This window comes from Microdochium trichocladiopsis (assembly GCF_020744255.1).
Source record: "Microdochium trichocladiopsis strain MPI-CAGE-CH-0230 chromosome Unknown B0I36scaffold_6, whole genome shotgun sequence".
NCBI classification, from domain to species: Eukaryota; Fungi; Ascomycota; class Sordariomycetes; order Xylariales; family Microdochiaceae; genus Microdochium; species Microdochium trichocladiopsis.
Window position 1 is genome coordinate 539,243 of NW_025763549.1, and position 12,570 is coordinate 551,812.

General features: G+C 53.2%; 6 protein-coding genes across 6 annotated transcripts; 4 read left to right on the top strand and 2 right to left on the bottom strand.

Annotated features, from left to right (window-relative positions):
* Positions 1 to 218: 218 nt before the first annotated feature.
* On the bottom strand, positions 219 to 1,408 carry B0I36DRAFT_324761 (ClpP/crotonase-like domain-containing protein). The gene is made up of 2 exons (XM_046154153.1): positions 954 to 1,408; positions 219 to 893 (listed from the first exon to the last, which is right to left on the bottom strand). Exons 1-2 carry the CDS (start codon positions 1,313 to 1,315, stop codon positions 305 to 307), a joined length of 951 nt encoding a protein of 316 aa, XP_046011224.1. The 5' UTR covers positions 1,316 to 1,408; the 3' UTR covers positions 219 to 304.
* A 659-nt stretch (positions 1,409 to 2,067) lies between these two features.
* B0I36DRAFT_374625 (major facilitator superfamily domain-containing protein) lies at positions 2,068 to 3,762 on the top strand (the record flags this gene model as incomplete). The annotated part of the gene is made up of 4 exons (XM_046160295.1): positions 2,068 to 2,248; positions 2,305 to 2,370; positions 2,490 to 2,677; positions 2,731 to 3,762. 4 exons carry the CDS (start codon positions 2,068 to 2,070, stop codon positions 3,760 to 3,762), a joined length of 1,467 nt encoding a protein of 488 aa, XP_046011225.1.
* A 1,184-nt stretch (positions 3,763 to 4,946) lies between these two features.
* Positions 4,947 to 5,981, top strand: B0I36DRAFT_349903 (D-isomer specific 2-hydroxyacid dehydrogenase; the record flags this gene model as incomplete). Its single annotated transcript, XM_046156844.1, has 1 exon — positions 4,947 to 5,981. One exon carries the CDS (start codon positions 4,947 to 4,949, stop codon positions 5,979 to 5,981), a length of 1,035 nt encoding a protein of 344 aa, XP_046011226.1.
* A 703-nt stretch (positions 5,982 to 6,684) lies between these two features.
* On the top strand, positions 6,685 to 7,365 carry B0I36DRAFT_349904 (uncharacterized protein; the record flags this gene model as incomplete). Its single annotated transcript, XM_046156845.1, has 1 exon — positions 6,685 to 7,365. One exon carries the CDS (start codon positions 6,685 to 6,687, stop codon positions 7,363 to 7,365), a length of 681 nt encoding a protein of 226 aa, XP_046011227.1.
* Positions 7,366 to 8,039: 674 nt separating this feature from the next.
* Positions 8,040 to 9,363, bottom strand: B0I36DRAFT_384560 (mitochondrial dicarboxylate carrier). Its single transcript, XM_046161015.1, has 2 exons — positions 8,338 to 9,363; positions 8,040 to 8,268 (listed from the first exon to the last, which is right to left on the bottom strand). Exons 1-2 carry the CDS (start codon positions 9,222 to 9,224, stop codon positions 8,202 to 8,204), a joined length of 954 nt encoding a protein of 317 aa, XP_046011228.1. The 5' UTR covers positions 9,225 to 9,363; the 3' UTR covers positions 8,040 to 8,201.
* A 187-nt stretch (positions 9,364 to 9,550) lies between these two features.
* Positions 9,551 to 11,612, top strand: B0I36DRAFT_422783 (CoA-transferase family III domain-containing protein; the record flags this gene model as incomplete). The annotated part of the gene is made up of 6 exons (XM_046162219.1): positions 9,551 to 9,558; positions 10,039 to 10,120; positions 10,206 to 10,277; positions 10,376 to 10,551; positions 10,626 to 10,723; positions 10,795 to 11,612. The coding sequence occupies 6 exons, from the start codon at positions 9,551 to 9,553 to the stop codon at positions 11,610 to 11,612; spliced, it is 1,254 nt and encodes a 417-aa protein (XP_046011229.1).
* Between the last annotated feature and the right edge of the window lie 958 nt (positions 11,613 to 12,570).

Below are 12,570 nucleotides of genomic sequence, written 5' to 3' on the forward strand. Positions count from 1 at the left end.
TTGCAAGGATCCAGCATGCCGAGCAAGTTGGACCACTTGACAGCAATGACAGGGCACTAGTCAGCCAGGTTCAAACGCGAGCATGGTCTAGAATCCTTCGGAGGGAATCACTTTATCAATCTAGGTCGTCTCGATGAGGATGGCCGATATGAATGTAGGAGTAGGGTACTAAGTTTTCTACGTATAGGGTACTAAGTTTTCTACATATAAGTTAGATACTTCGATATTATACTATGCCCCCACATCCTTCCTCTATTATAGTTTGAACGTCCTGTACTATTGATTGATATATAGTAATAAGCCTCTAGCGACCCTTGAAGACGGGCTTCCTCTTCTCGGCAAATGCTTTGAGCGCCTCGTTCCTATCCTCCGTAACTACGACGCGCTCGGACATCTGGTTCTCCTTATCTTCCCTGGCCCACATTACCGCCTCCAAACTAGCCCTGATCGCCACCGGCGCTCCCTCACAAATCTCCTGCGCCAATCTCACAGCCTCACTCAACGTCGCCTTCCTCGCCAAAGACAGCACATCCTCCTTTTCGCCACCCTCGGGCACCTCTTCTAGCTGCTGCACCTCGACGAGCCTATCCGCGATGCCGAGGAAGTACGCCTCCGGGGCGGCGACGCGTCGGCCGGTCAGGATGACGTCGCGGGCGCGGGAGGGGCCAATCAGGGGGGGAAGACGGTGGCAGCCGCCGCCGCCGGGGATGATGCCCAGGCGGGTCTCGGGGAGACCGACTACGGCGTTGGAGGAGAGAACGCGGAGGTCGGTTGTGAGAGCGAGTTCGAGGCCGCCGCCGAGGGCGATTGAGGAGATGGCGCAGATGGAGGGGATGGGAAGGGCGGAGAGGGAGTTGAAGGTGTCGCGGAGGTTGGAGAGAAATTCGGCGGTTCTGTTTTAGGCCAATTAGTCAATTGAGTAGCTTCTGTGACGGACTGAGGTAGAAATCTACTCCTTCTGGGTGAAGGTCTTGCGCTCCTTCAGATCTGCGCCGGCGCAGAAGCACGCGTCTACGGCACTAGCAAGAACCACGGCTCTCGTCGGTCCATTACTTGTCGCCACAGCGTGCGGCGTCTCATTGCCCTCAGGCGTATATTGCTGATGGAGGTCATCAAGCTCGGCGCGAAGAGCAGCTATAAGGGAGCGAGAAATAGCATTGCGAGCAGAAGGTCGGTTGAGCTCGAGGACGCGAATGTGGCCGGAGCCGGGGGCGGGGAGGTTCGTGACACGGATGAGGGGCCCTGAATCTGCGGCTGTGGAATACAGGCGGCGAAGAATAGGGAAGCGCAGGGAAGAGGTGAGACGGGGAGGCATGGTTGCGGTTTGGTTGTAGGTGATAGCGAGGAATTACGATGAGGACGGAGACTCGCAACGCGGCGATGAGGAGGAAGCATCGCAACGCGGATAGTTAATGGACAATGAATGTTTGGACATTGGGGAGCTTGAGCCGAAATGTGGGGGAACTCGGGGAACCCGGCTTCCATCGGCCGGCGGGTACTCCGGCTCGGGTCGGCAACCTACCCTACAAGGTTATAAAGCCGAGGTGATTATAGGTGAGATAAACCCCGGGCAAATCAAGTGAACCAATTCAATCACCTCGGCTCTATATAACCTTATAGGGTATGAGCCCGGTTTATTGCCGGCTAGCAACGATCAAACACGAGCATTACACCTAGCAACAGCTCGTTATTGATACACGTTTCCCGGCAAAGTTCTCGGACTTTATTCTCCTGGATCGCCGTACTATTGGAACTTCCCCACACCCATCCCCGCACCTATCCCCGCACCCACCCCCGCGCCCATCCCAGAGTTCCCGGACTTTTTTTCTCTCGGTCTCTTTTAGTGACAGACTACTAAGGTACACCCCGGACGGTCTGATAGGGGGCTAGTTGGGACCCGGCGAGCATGGTTGTTGGAGAAAACTATAAGAGGAACTGGTGAGGCTACCTGAGTGCTAACATGTACTTCGGAGACAGTCTCTTCAATTTCTAAGGTCGAAAAGTGTGGGGCTAAAAGGAACAGCTACTCTCCCTTTATCATTCCAAGCAGAGGATCACTGGACCATTATGGCAGACATTAAATCTACCAATGCTCCCGCCGACGAGATCGAGCTTGCCAAGGAACAACAACAGGAAGCGACGCCCAACGGCTATCACGATGTCAGCGACGAGTATCCGGCGAAGAAAAGGAAGAATGTCCTCTTCAAGATGGATGTTCGTATTCTACCATCGCTCATGCTTCTCTATTGTGAGCGATTTGACACACTTTACAAATAAGGGGAAGTTATACTCATAAAGCGGTAGTGCTCTCCTATATCGACAGAGCCAACATCGGAAACGCTAAGATTGAAGGCATTGAGGCAGACTTGGGTCTGACGCCAACGCAATACTAGATCACCTTATCGATCTTCTTCATTAGTTATATACTTTGTGGTAAGTCCTCATTCTTATCTCGAATCCTTTTTCTGATACTGATGTGAAATATGAAGAGGTACCTTCGAACTGGATCCTCGAGAAATACTTTCCGCAGAGACCTTCGATCTACATCGGCATCATCACAGTCCTTTGGGGTATAATGATGACACTTCACGGCGTCGTCCAGGATTTCGGCGGCATTGGGACCGTGCGCTTCATCATGGGTATCTTTGAGGCCGGTCTCTTCCCGGGCGCAGTAACTGTGAGTAAAATCACCATATATCTCAAGTCTCCCGGCTCTGACCACTATCACAGGTGCTCAACAAGTGGTACACCAAGTACGAGCTAGCCACGAGGCTAGCTCTGTTCTACACGGCTTCTGCCCTCTCGGGCGCTTTCTCAGGCTTGCTGGCTTATGCAATTGCCAAGATGGACGGTGTTGCTGGCCGGGAGGGTTGGAGATGGATCTTCCTCCTCGAGGGTATCGCCACCGTCCTCATGGGCATCATTACCCCTTTTGTGCTTACTGATACCCCCGAAAGAAGGCCTAAGTGGCTGACGGATGAGGAGTGCGACTACCTCATCCGCCGTATGGTAGCACAGAATGGCGGCGAGAGCGCGAATAAGGAGGGCCAGAAGCTCAGCCTCGCCCTTCTCAAAGACGTCGTCACCGATTGGCAGTACTATCCTTTGGTGCTATGCTACTGGAGCAGCACTGTCCCAAACTACGGCATGAAGTTCACTCTGCCTCAAATTATCACGAACATGGGTTACTCGTCGAGCAACGCTCAGCTACTTAGCATTCCGCCCTATGTTGCAGGTGCTATTAGCTCGGTCGGGTTCAATATGCTCAGCGATAAGATGCGTCGCCGCAGCTATTTCCTCATGATCCCTCAGGCTCTTGTGGTCATCTCCTACTGCATTATCACGCCTCTGTCGCCACACATCAAGGATTACATTGGTGCTTGCTTCTTCGCTGTTATACTTTTGAATATCGGTGTGTACCCGGTCAATCCCGGTACCTCATCGTGGGCGAGCAACAACTCTGCTGGAGCGGCTAAGCGCAGTGTCGCGTTGGCGTACATCCTATCACTCGGAAATGTTGGCGGTATCTTCGCGAGCTACATCTTCATTGACAGTGAGGCACCGGGGTATCGTACGGGCTTCGGAGTCTCGATGGCGGCAGCACTCGCGGGCATCTTTGCCGTTGCTTTCTTGGACTTCTTCTATAAGAGAGTCAACAAGAAGCGAGACCAGATGTCAATCGAAGAGATTTCAGAGAAGTACAGTGAGGAGGATTTGGCGAGGCTTGGAAATCGCAGCCCACTATTCCGCTACACTCGCTAGGTGCTAGGTCTCAGCTTCTCCTTGGCTAAAGCACGTGAGTGATCCCGTCGGAATGCATTGATGGGAAGCAAGCTTCTGGGAGTGATGGATCAGAAAGAGGTTGACTTTGTGAAAGACCGGCAATGTTTTGGACATACGATCTGGAGAGAGATCAACCGCTGTGGAAGCTTTGAAGGATAGCTATGAGACATGCTTTTCCCAGCCAAAGCTTTAGTTGCCGAGATATAAAATGCCTTATGCCCCCCAGGGGTCATTGCGGCCCGCAGTATCGAGTGTGTTAGTCGCCAGAGATCCAATGTTAGTGCAAAAGTCTTATCAAGTGGATAAATGTGTAAGTAAGAGAGTGAACAAAATAGTAAGTAAAATAGTAAATAAGATAGTAAGTAAAAGAGGACATGCAAAAAGTAAAATGAATTCACTAGTAACTCTTTCCTATTTCCGTGGGTTATTAATGATCTCTGAGGGGTGGACTTTGTTACAGTATAATACGGTGCAATATTATACTTGTGGTATAGAGGCGTAAGCCGTAGCGTGTACATTGTGTATATGAAGCTCCGGTAGGCGAGACTATATTTACTCAGATAGTAAGAGCTTCAAAATCGACTCAATTCTGCCAACTATTTCGCTACATGCCTTTGAAGCTAAAGTGGGAATGCGGGATGTTATAGATATAAAGCATCTCGCATCGGCAAAACAGTGTGTTAACAGTCCACGAGAGGAGATCAACATATGGTCGTCGGGTCATTACAGAAGCACTCCTATGAGCTAGGCTCAGAAGACGGGTTGCCGGCTAAGATTTAGCTTCAAACCTACTGCTCCGAGTCAGAGAAACCGGTAACTCAGACGGCTAAGCTCCCGGAAACTTTCCGGGAGAAAGTCCGGGATAAATCGAGTCTAAACAGTATTTCAGTACCTCTCCCGATTCTCTCACGGAGATTATCCTAGGTGTGGCACCTCGCGCAAATCCGAGGTGCAACATGATGCGGTGGAATCCCGAAAGTATGGCCGAACATCCGACCTTCGAGCTCCTTCTTGGTAATACTAAGGACCTTGCCTATGCACAATAAGAGGGAGAGTCTTGGCCGGGGTTGAAGTTCACGATTTATCTAGATAAACACAGCTTTATGCTACTGTCGAATACCATATTACTGTTCGCACATCATTTCCTGTCGCCATGGCACGCCATGGCACTTCAAGATAGCCGCATCGCTTCTGCCAGCCTCTTCAATGAGGGTGATAGCGGCCAACATGCGGACGTTCGCCCAGCCATTTTTGTTCTGGACCCAAATTACAGTGACGCCATTTCGACTCTAAGCGCTGCCAACGACATCGATTTCGTCCTTCCCGGAGATTCTCGCCGTCACATAGACTACGAACAAGCAACAGTTCTTCTCTTGAGAAGTAAGACACAAATCACAGCCGAAGACATCAAGAGCTATAAGAAGCTGGAGGCGATCGTCAAACAAGGCGTTAGTACAGACAACATCGATCTAAGGGCAGCTGCGGATGCTAGTGTTAAGGTATTTAATACACCAGGGTTGAATTCTGAAACGGTCGCTGAACTGAGCATCAGTATGGCTCTGGCGCTCGCGAGAAGAATCCCGAAGATTGACAGGCGCATTCGCTCTGGAGAGCCTATCATTCCGAGCCAAGCGCTTGGGGTCAGCTTGTACGGCAAGACACTCGGCCTAGTTGGCATGGGCGCCATTGCGAGTTCTTTAGCCAAGAAGTGGATTGGTGGTATGGACGGCCGAACTGCCGGATATGATCCTTACTACAACGAGAAGATGTGGTCCAGCTTTCCAGCGGACAAAGTCCGTCGTGTCTCCTTTTTGGATGAGATGCCGAAGGTAGCGGATGTCGTATCCATACACGTCCCATTGACCGATACGACGAGAGACATGATCTCTACCCCTCAGCTGAACTTGATGAAACCGAACGTGATTCTCATCAACGCTGCAAGAGGTGGCATAGCGAATGAGAAAGCTCTTGTCGAGACTCTCAAGGGCCGTAAACTGTTTGGAGTTGGTCTTGATACATTGGAGGTCGAACCACCAACCTTGCAGACCTGCAAGGATCTTCTGAGCTTCCCTAATGTTCTCGTTACACCGCACATCGGAGCTTCGATTATTGAGAACCAAAGTCAAAGTGGCTTGGCGACTGTTGAGATGGCACTCAGTCTGGCTCGTGGTCAAGAGTCGGGGAGTCGCGTTGTTTAGCGGACACGACTGGCCTGCAGCGGATTGTAGATACTAATAGGAGCGGAAATGCATAGTTTTCGGGCCATTTCTGCTCGTATAATCCAAGTGATGAGCACCATGTCTGGAGGCCCTTTGGATCCATTAGTCTGGAATCGTGTTATACGATCACTGCTGGAGGCCAGTATTTGAGGAAGTTAACCTAATGAGCAACATAATTGATGCCTGGATGCCCCCAGCCTTTGTATGCTCGAACGACCGTCTGCATTCATTCCCTACCGAAGTACGTTGAGTATATACTTAAACTTAAATGCGTTGACTCATTATAGCAAGAGCCCGTGTCTTGCCGCCGGGTTAGAACGGTCGCATTCCGAAAGCCACCCTAGCCACCCAAGCTCTTTCACAACCTCACTCATTCATCACCACTCCTCATTGTAATACCCATCTCTGGCGCAGACCACGCCCCGCCCTTCATCAATTGGCTAATTTTCAGCCGGAGGTAGGACACCTGTGTGCCATCTCAGCATAATTTGTGTTTCCCATGCCGCCGACGCGTAAACCTCGGGGTAGAGGGACGCGCACAGTGCAGCCCCGAGAGAAGAAAGCAAACAGCGTCACATGTCGCAACTGTCGAAATCGAAAGATTAGATGCGATGGCACGCTACCAAGCTGTGGAATATGTCAGGCGTATCAAAAAGAGTGTCTTTACGATAAAGCACCTCCCATGTCACAAGTCCTGGCTATGACTGAGAGGATTGCCGAGCTGGAGGGAGTTGCCCATGGCACCGTTGCCCATGGCACCGTTGCCCATGCAACAAGCTCGGTGCATGAAAGCTCTTTGTCGAGTATCAGCGATTCCGTCGATGGAACTGTTGTAACGCGTTTAGCACCGGGCGCTGTTCCTTCAACGTCCGGGGCCGGCCTGACTGTCGATGCATCGCAAACCCACGAAGATCCTGGGTCAAGCGTGCACTTGACCAGCGCCAATGCCTACTATGATACTACGTCCAGCGTTCATGCCCCCGAGACAGCGTTACAGCAAGAGAAGACTCCGATCACCACACCATCCGTTGTTCAGACTCAAGCTATGCATAAGGCAAGCAAACACAGCCTCTTTCCCAGCAGTCACAGTCAACTTCGATTCTGGGAGGAAAGAGTGATCGAATCAGCAAGTACTGAGCTGCATCTCCCAACAGAAACTGTGCGACATCTACTCTCGACCCACTGGACATGGGTTCACCCTGCCTTCATGTTCGTGGATAGAGACACATTCTTAAGAGACGCGGCTAATAGGGGTGATTTCTACTCACCATTGCTGCTCAGCGTCCTTTGCCTACACTCGACGCGGTTTACGGACCATCATCTGGACGAAGAGTTATTGGCTAGAACGAAGCTCTTCATGTGACCATGAGCTTCCGCTAGAGTTGTGCCCTGTAGGCCTCTATGAGCACTCTTTCAAGTGGACATGTTCTCGAACAGAACAAGTTGCCTCCTTATTGCATTTGGGCCATCTTATAATCCAAAGCCTGTCAGGTAGAGCTTTTCTTCCAGTTCTTCTTTACAAGCTTGGTACACCATCCCGCCAGCCGTCGCCAAGTATTGTTTAGATGCTAAAAAGACCATCAATTCTTTTTCCCCAGAAAGATTTATTTCGTCTGAAATGGAGACCAGCCCTCTGAAGTATAACTTTAAAGTTTATCCGGTCGTGGTCTTCTCTTATGTGCAGGGTAGCGAACTGTAGCATGCGACGACTTGAGCACCGAAAGATGTGAGCGACTCTTTCTCGGCAAAGGAAAATAGATGCCGATTGCGCCGCTAGTCTTACGAAGGATGCGTCTCTGTGTCTGTCCTGGTCTCATGCTACTTGTCCGTGACCTGTCTTCAGGACACACCGATATTTCCAAGAGGGGCCCGAGGGCTACTCGCAATGCCTGCCTGCTAGAAGAAGACTACTCTTGATTTGAGACGATATTCGTAAACTCAACGTATACTCTGGTACTCGAGACGGGCCCTTTCGCTGGTGTTCACAGCAATGGTGCACTTGTAGTGAGAGTCGCTCATATAGCATCTTAGATAAAGACTTGGTTGTATTGAGACCAATTTCTAACCCTATTTCTAAGACTTGGCGAATTCTGATTTACCATCAAAGCAATAATTGCTCGAGCGAGAAGCCATTCGTGTAGAACCCAGTATCTGGTGCCAATAGTAAGGCAACCTGATCTACCCTTAGAGTGTATCCCTTTAGGTAGACAAGCTTCTGGTCTCAATCCTGCGGATGATTGTATCCGTGAGAAACAACGCGATGATTCTGCTCTCCTTGCATCAGTATCATAGCAACCACTATCATTGGAAGTCTTCAAGGGTAGAGATCACTTACGAATGGGGACCGATTCTCATGAAGTAGGGCAGGATGTCCCGATACAGCCTGGAAAAGCCCTCCTTGCGCACGACCTTGAGAAGGCAGTCGAAGGTGCCCTTGTACAGGAGCTCCCCGGAGCCAGGTCCGACGGCGGCAAAGGGTTTGGCCTGGTTCTGCAGACGAGTCTTGACGAAGTCGAAAGGCTGGCTAATGAGGGCGCCCAAGCAGCCAGCGATGCCAGCGGCCAGCGCCGTGCGCACCGGGGGCGACAGGCTGGTGTGCTCCTGCAGCTGATTCTTAGCCTCCGAGAAGGAAGTGAGCTGGCCGAAGTTGATGGACATGGCGCGGATGAGGGTCGGGCCTGCGCCTTTCCAGAGCGCGAGGACGCCCTCGCCGCTCGCAATGCGTCGCAGGGCGTCAAAGGCGGATGAGTACCTCGCCTGCTGGCTCAAGGGCTTGAGTCCGTCGGCCTGCATTCGGATCAGGATGACCTCAGTCGGGTTGCCAACCAGCGCTGCCAGTGCGCCAGCTCCGACGCCAGCGAGCGACCGTTCGCCAAAGGACAAGGTCGTGCCTCTCTCGCGGGCTCTCCTCGCCAATTCCTTCTCGAAGGTCGAAAACAGACCCAGCCTCATTGTTCCGTACACGAGCGAGCGCAGGATTGCGGCGGAGAGGCCCTGATACAGCTTCAAGACGCCGCCTTCAGCCATCATGTCGCGGGCGATGCTCCAGGTCGTGACCCGGAGCAGGCTCCTGTCGACGAGCTGCATCCGGACCTTGATCGTGTCAATGGGCTGCACGCATGCTGTGGCCACCATGCCCGAGCCGCAGCCTACAACGAATGGAAGCGCGGTCTGAAGGGCAGCGAGTCCCTTTTTCAAAGGAAGCGCCTCTGCATCCGCCATGGTCACGCAGAGAAAGCAAGGGAGGTAGAAGATGGTCGGCCGCAATCAAGAGTACACGAGTCGACACAATCTTGCACGTCGACTACTGCATCCTTACAGGTAGTCACATTGGGCCAAGACTGGGATTGCCAGGCAACGGTATCCGTACTATACAAAAGAAGCGAGAATCGGCATCGTAGAGCAGGGCTTTTGCGTGTCCGAGCATTGAGACTGACGCCCTAGAGAGGGGCCATGGGTGTTTGGGTTGCCGAGGGAGAGAGTCCGAGAGAACCCGAGGTGGTTAGGTTGCCGAGGGAGAGAGCCCAAGAGAACCCGAGGTGGCCCCGATGCGCGCGTAAGTGAAATCCCGCTATTGTCTAGGGGAAGACATGGGAGCACCGACCCGACAGTGGAAGGAGACACGGATCCATTATGACTAGACCCTGGAATGCGATTATTTCCTCCTCCTCCTCCTACTACTACTACTACTACTAATACTGTTATTTATACAATTATCCATTGTTGAGTAAATCCAGGCTGCATGGTGCATACGGGGGCTGTCACGAACTAGGATCCGGCCGCTTTTCTCGCTGCACATATATCGTTCCTGGTCTACCTCCGCTTATTGTTATTGTCTAGCTGTCTGTGCCTACATAGCTGCACGCACAAAGGCTCACCACTTTCCTCCTCGTATTCTTTCGCTGTTGGAAACGATGAGGCCACTCTTGTCAGGCCCGCGTCTGTGTCCCTCGTTTCTCTGCAGCCATGTCTACGCGAAACCATCATCATCAGCATCCGCTACGAGAGCAGCGACGTGCTACAGATGCAACTCCAGCACCGCGGCACCACCGTCGGCTCGCTCACAACAGGGCGCCCTGACGGGCATCAAGGTCGTGGACCTCTCACGGGTTCTGGCGGTAGGCACACACTCTCTCTTCCTTCCACTGATCTGAAAAAAGACACAAGACATTGTTTCTGACGACAAGACATCGCATGTAACAGGGCCCCTTCTGCACTCAGATCCTCGCCGATTACGGCGCCGAGGTCACAAAGGTCGAGGCTGTTGGCAAAGGGGTACGTACATCAGGAATTCTACCAGTATATGCGAGACAGGGACCCTCTTCTCTCCGTGACTGCAACGTGAACTGACGCTCTTCTCTTGCCTCCCTCAGGATGACACACGGCACTGGATGATGCCCGGTGAGAAGACCGCTTGGGATGAGTCCAGCGGTCCTATTTCCAACTACTTCGCAGCCGTGAACCGAAACAAGCGTTCCATCACCGTCAACTTCAAAAAGGCTGAGGGCCGGCAGCTTATCCTCGATCTGATCAAGGATGCCGACGTCGTGTAAGTCTGCTCTTCTCGTCTCTTCGCTCCCTCCTTTAGGCTAGGAGCTCACATGAGAACCTCGTGCCTCTCAGGGTCGAGAACTTCAAGCCAGGCACCATGGAGCGTCTGGGATTGGGCTACGACGTGCTCAAGGAGCACAACCCGCGCATCATCTATGCAGGCTTATCAGGTACGTAGAGCAGAAACATACTGACTCTCTCTGCCCATAAAAGCCCGCGCTGACCATCTTGTCGTGCCCAGGCTACGGCCGGACCGGCCCCTACTGCACCCGAGGGGGCTACGATCCCATCGCCGCCGCCGAGGCTGGTCTACTCCATGTAACAGGCGAGAAGAACGGACCCCCTGTGCGCGCCGGCATCGGCCTGGTCGACATGTCGACGGGACTCTTCCTGCACGGCGCCATCCTCTCAGCCCTCCTCGCCCGCGCGCGAGACGGCACAGGCCAGCGCGTCGACACCAGCCTGTTCGAGGTGCAGCTCAGCCTTTTGACCAACGTCGGCCTCGCCTGGCTCAACCTGGGCATCGAGGCCGAGCGCTGGGGCTGCCAGCACCCGAGTATCGCGCCCTACGACGCCTTCAAGACCAAGGACCGCTACCTCGTATGCGGTGCCACCAACGACGCCCAGTACGCCGCGCTGTGCCGCCTCCTGGGCGTGGAGCACCTGGCCACCGATCCTCGCTTCGTCACCAACCCCCAGCGCGTGCAGCATCGCGACGAGCTTGCCGCTCTCCTGGGCCCCGTCTTCGCCTCCAAGACCATCGACGAGTGGATCGCGCTGTTCGAGCCCTCGGGCCTCCCCTTTGGCCCAATCAATAACATGGAGGCCACCTTCGCCCACCCGCAGACGGCCGCGAGGGACATGATCGTTGACGTGCCTTTGGATGCCGCTCGCGCCGGCTCTATCAAGGTCATCGGGCCCGCTGTCAAGTTTGGCGATAGCAAGATAGGCCTGCGGACGGGTCCGCCTCGCCTGGGCCAGCACACGGTCGAGATCTTAGAGGAGATGGGCATGGACGCCGAGGCCATTGCAAAGTACAAGGAGGATGGCGTCGTCTAGCGAAGCATGAATAAAACGGATGCATACTCAAAGTTAGATCTGGGATACATTCAGCGTAGTGATTCCCTCTGTACATTCATGTCTACTTCCATACATACATACATACATACATACATCATCGCCTCTTTAGCTAGTACAGCCCTCTGCTTGGCCCAACTTAGTGCCTTTTAATGTGCTGGCAGTCAGCCATCGCCATGCTCAGTACCGATTAGACACAGTGCTCGGTATACTTGTAGTACTCGCGATCATCACTAAGAACCTCACACCTAGGTACTGTGTTGAGCACCACATGGAATACGGACGGGTCGTCACTGAACTTCTTGTACAGTGCCGTCACCCCTTCCAGTATGGCGTTTGTTAGCACTTTGCCATTCCGTGGTCGTGTTAGCGTGATCTTCACCGTCGTGCCGCTGCGCGACACCTTATACTCGCCTGCATCGTGTTCAAGTGTCCAGGTGTCACCCAGGCCCACTTCATAGCAGCCCATTTCCAGCAATCTCTTCACCACAGGGCCGCTGGCCTCGGGCGGTGTCGGGCCTGTGAAGGGGTTGGAGAAGATGCAAGAGACGACACCGTGAAACGGATCAAGCACGTATTGTCAGCCAAGAGTCACAGCCTCGGAGCAAAAGACGTTGAGCGTTACCTTCGGACCCGGATGCCCAGCTTCAGCGCCTGCTTCGTCACGGCTTCTGCGTGATCCACGGCCTCCGCGATAGTGCAGTTCTGGTTCGCCTTGCTAAAAGCTTCCGTCACCGAGGCGAAGACGACAATCTCCTTAGCCCCAGCGGCATGCGCCCTTTGCAGGCCCTTGTCGTTGGGCGCCAGGACAGGGAAGCTGAGGTGAGCTCGGTCTCTCTGCAGCTTGAGCACCTCCTTCATCACCTCCGCGCCATCGGCAAGCTGCGGCACCCATTTCGGCGACACAAACGAGGTGGCCTCGATATCTTTGAGGCCTGTG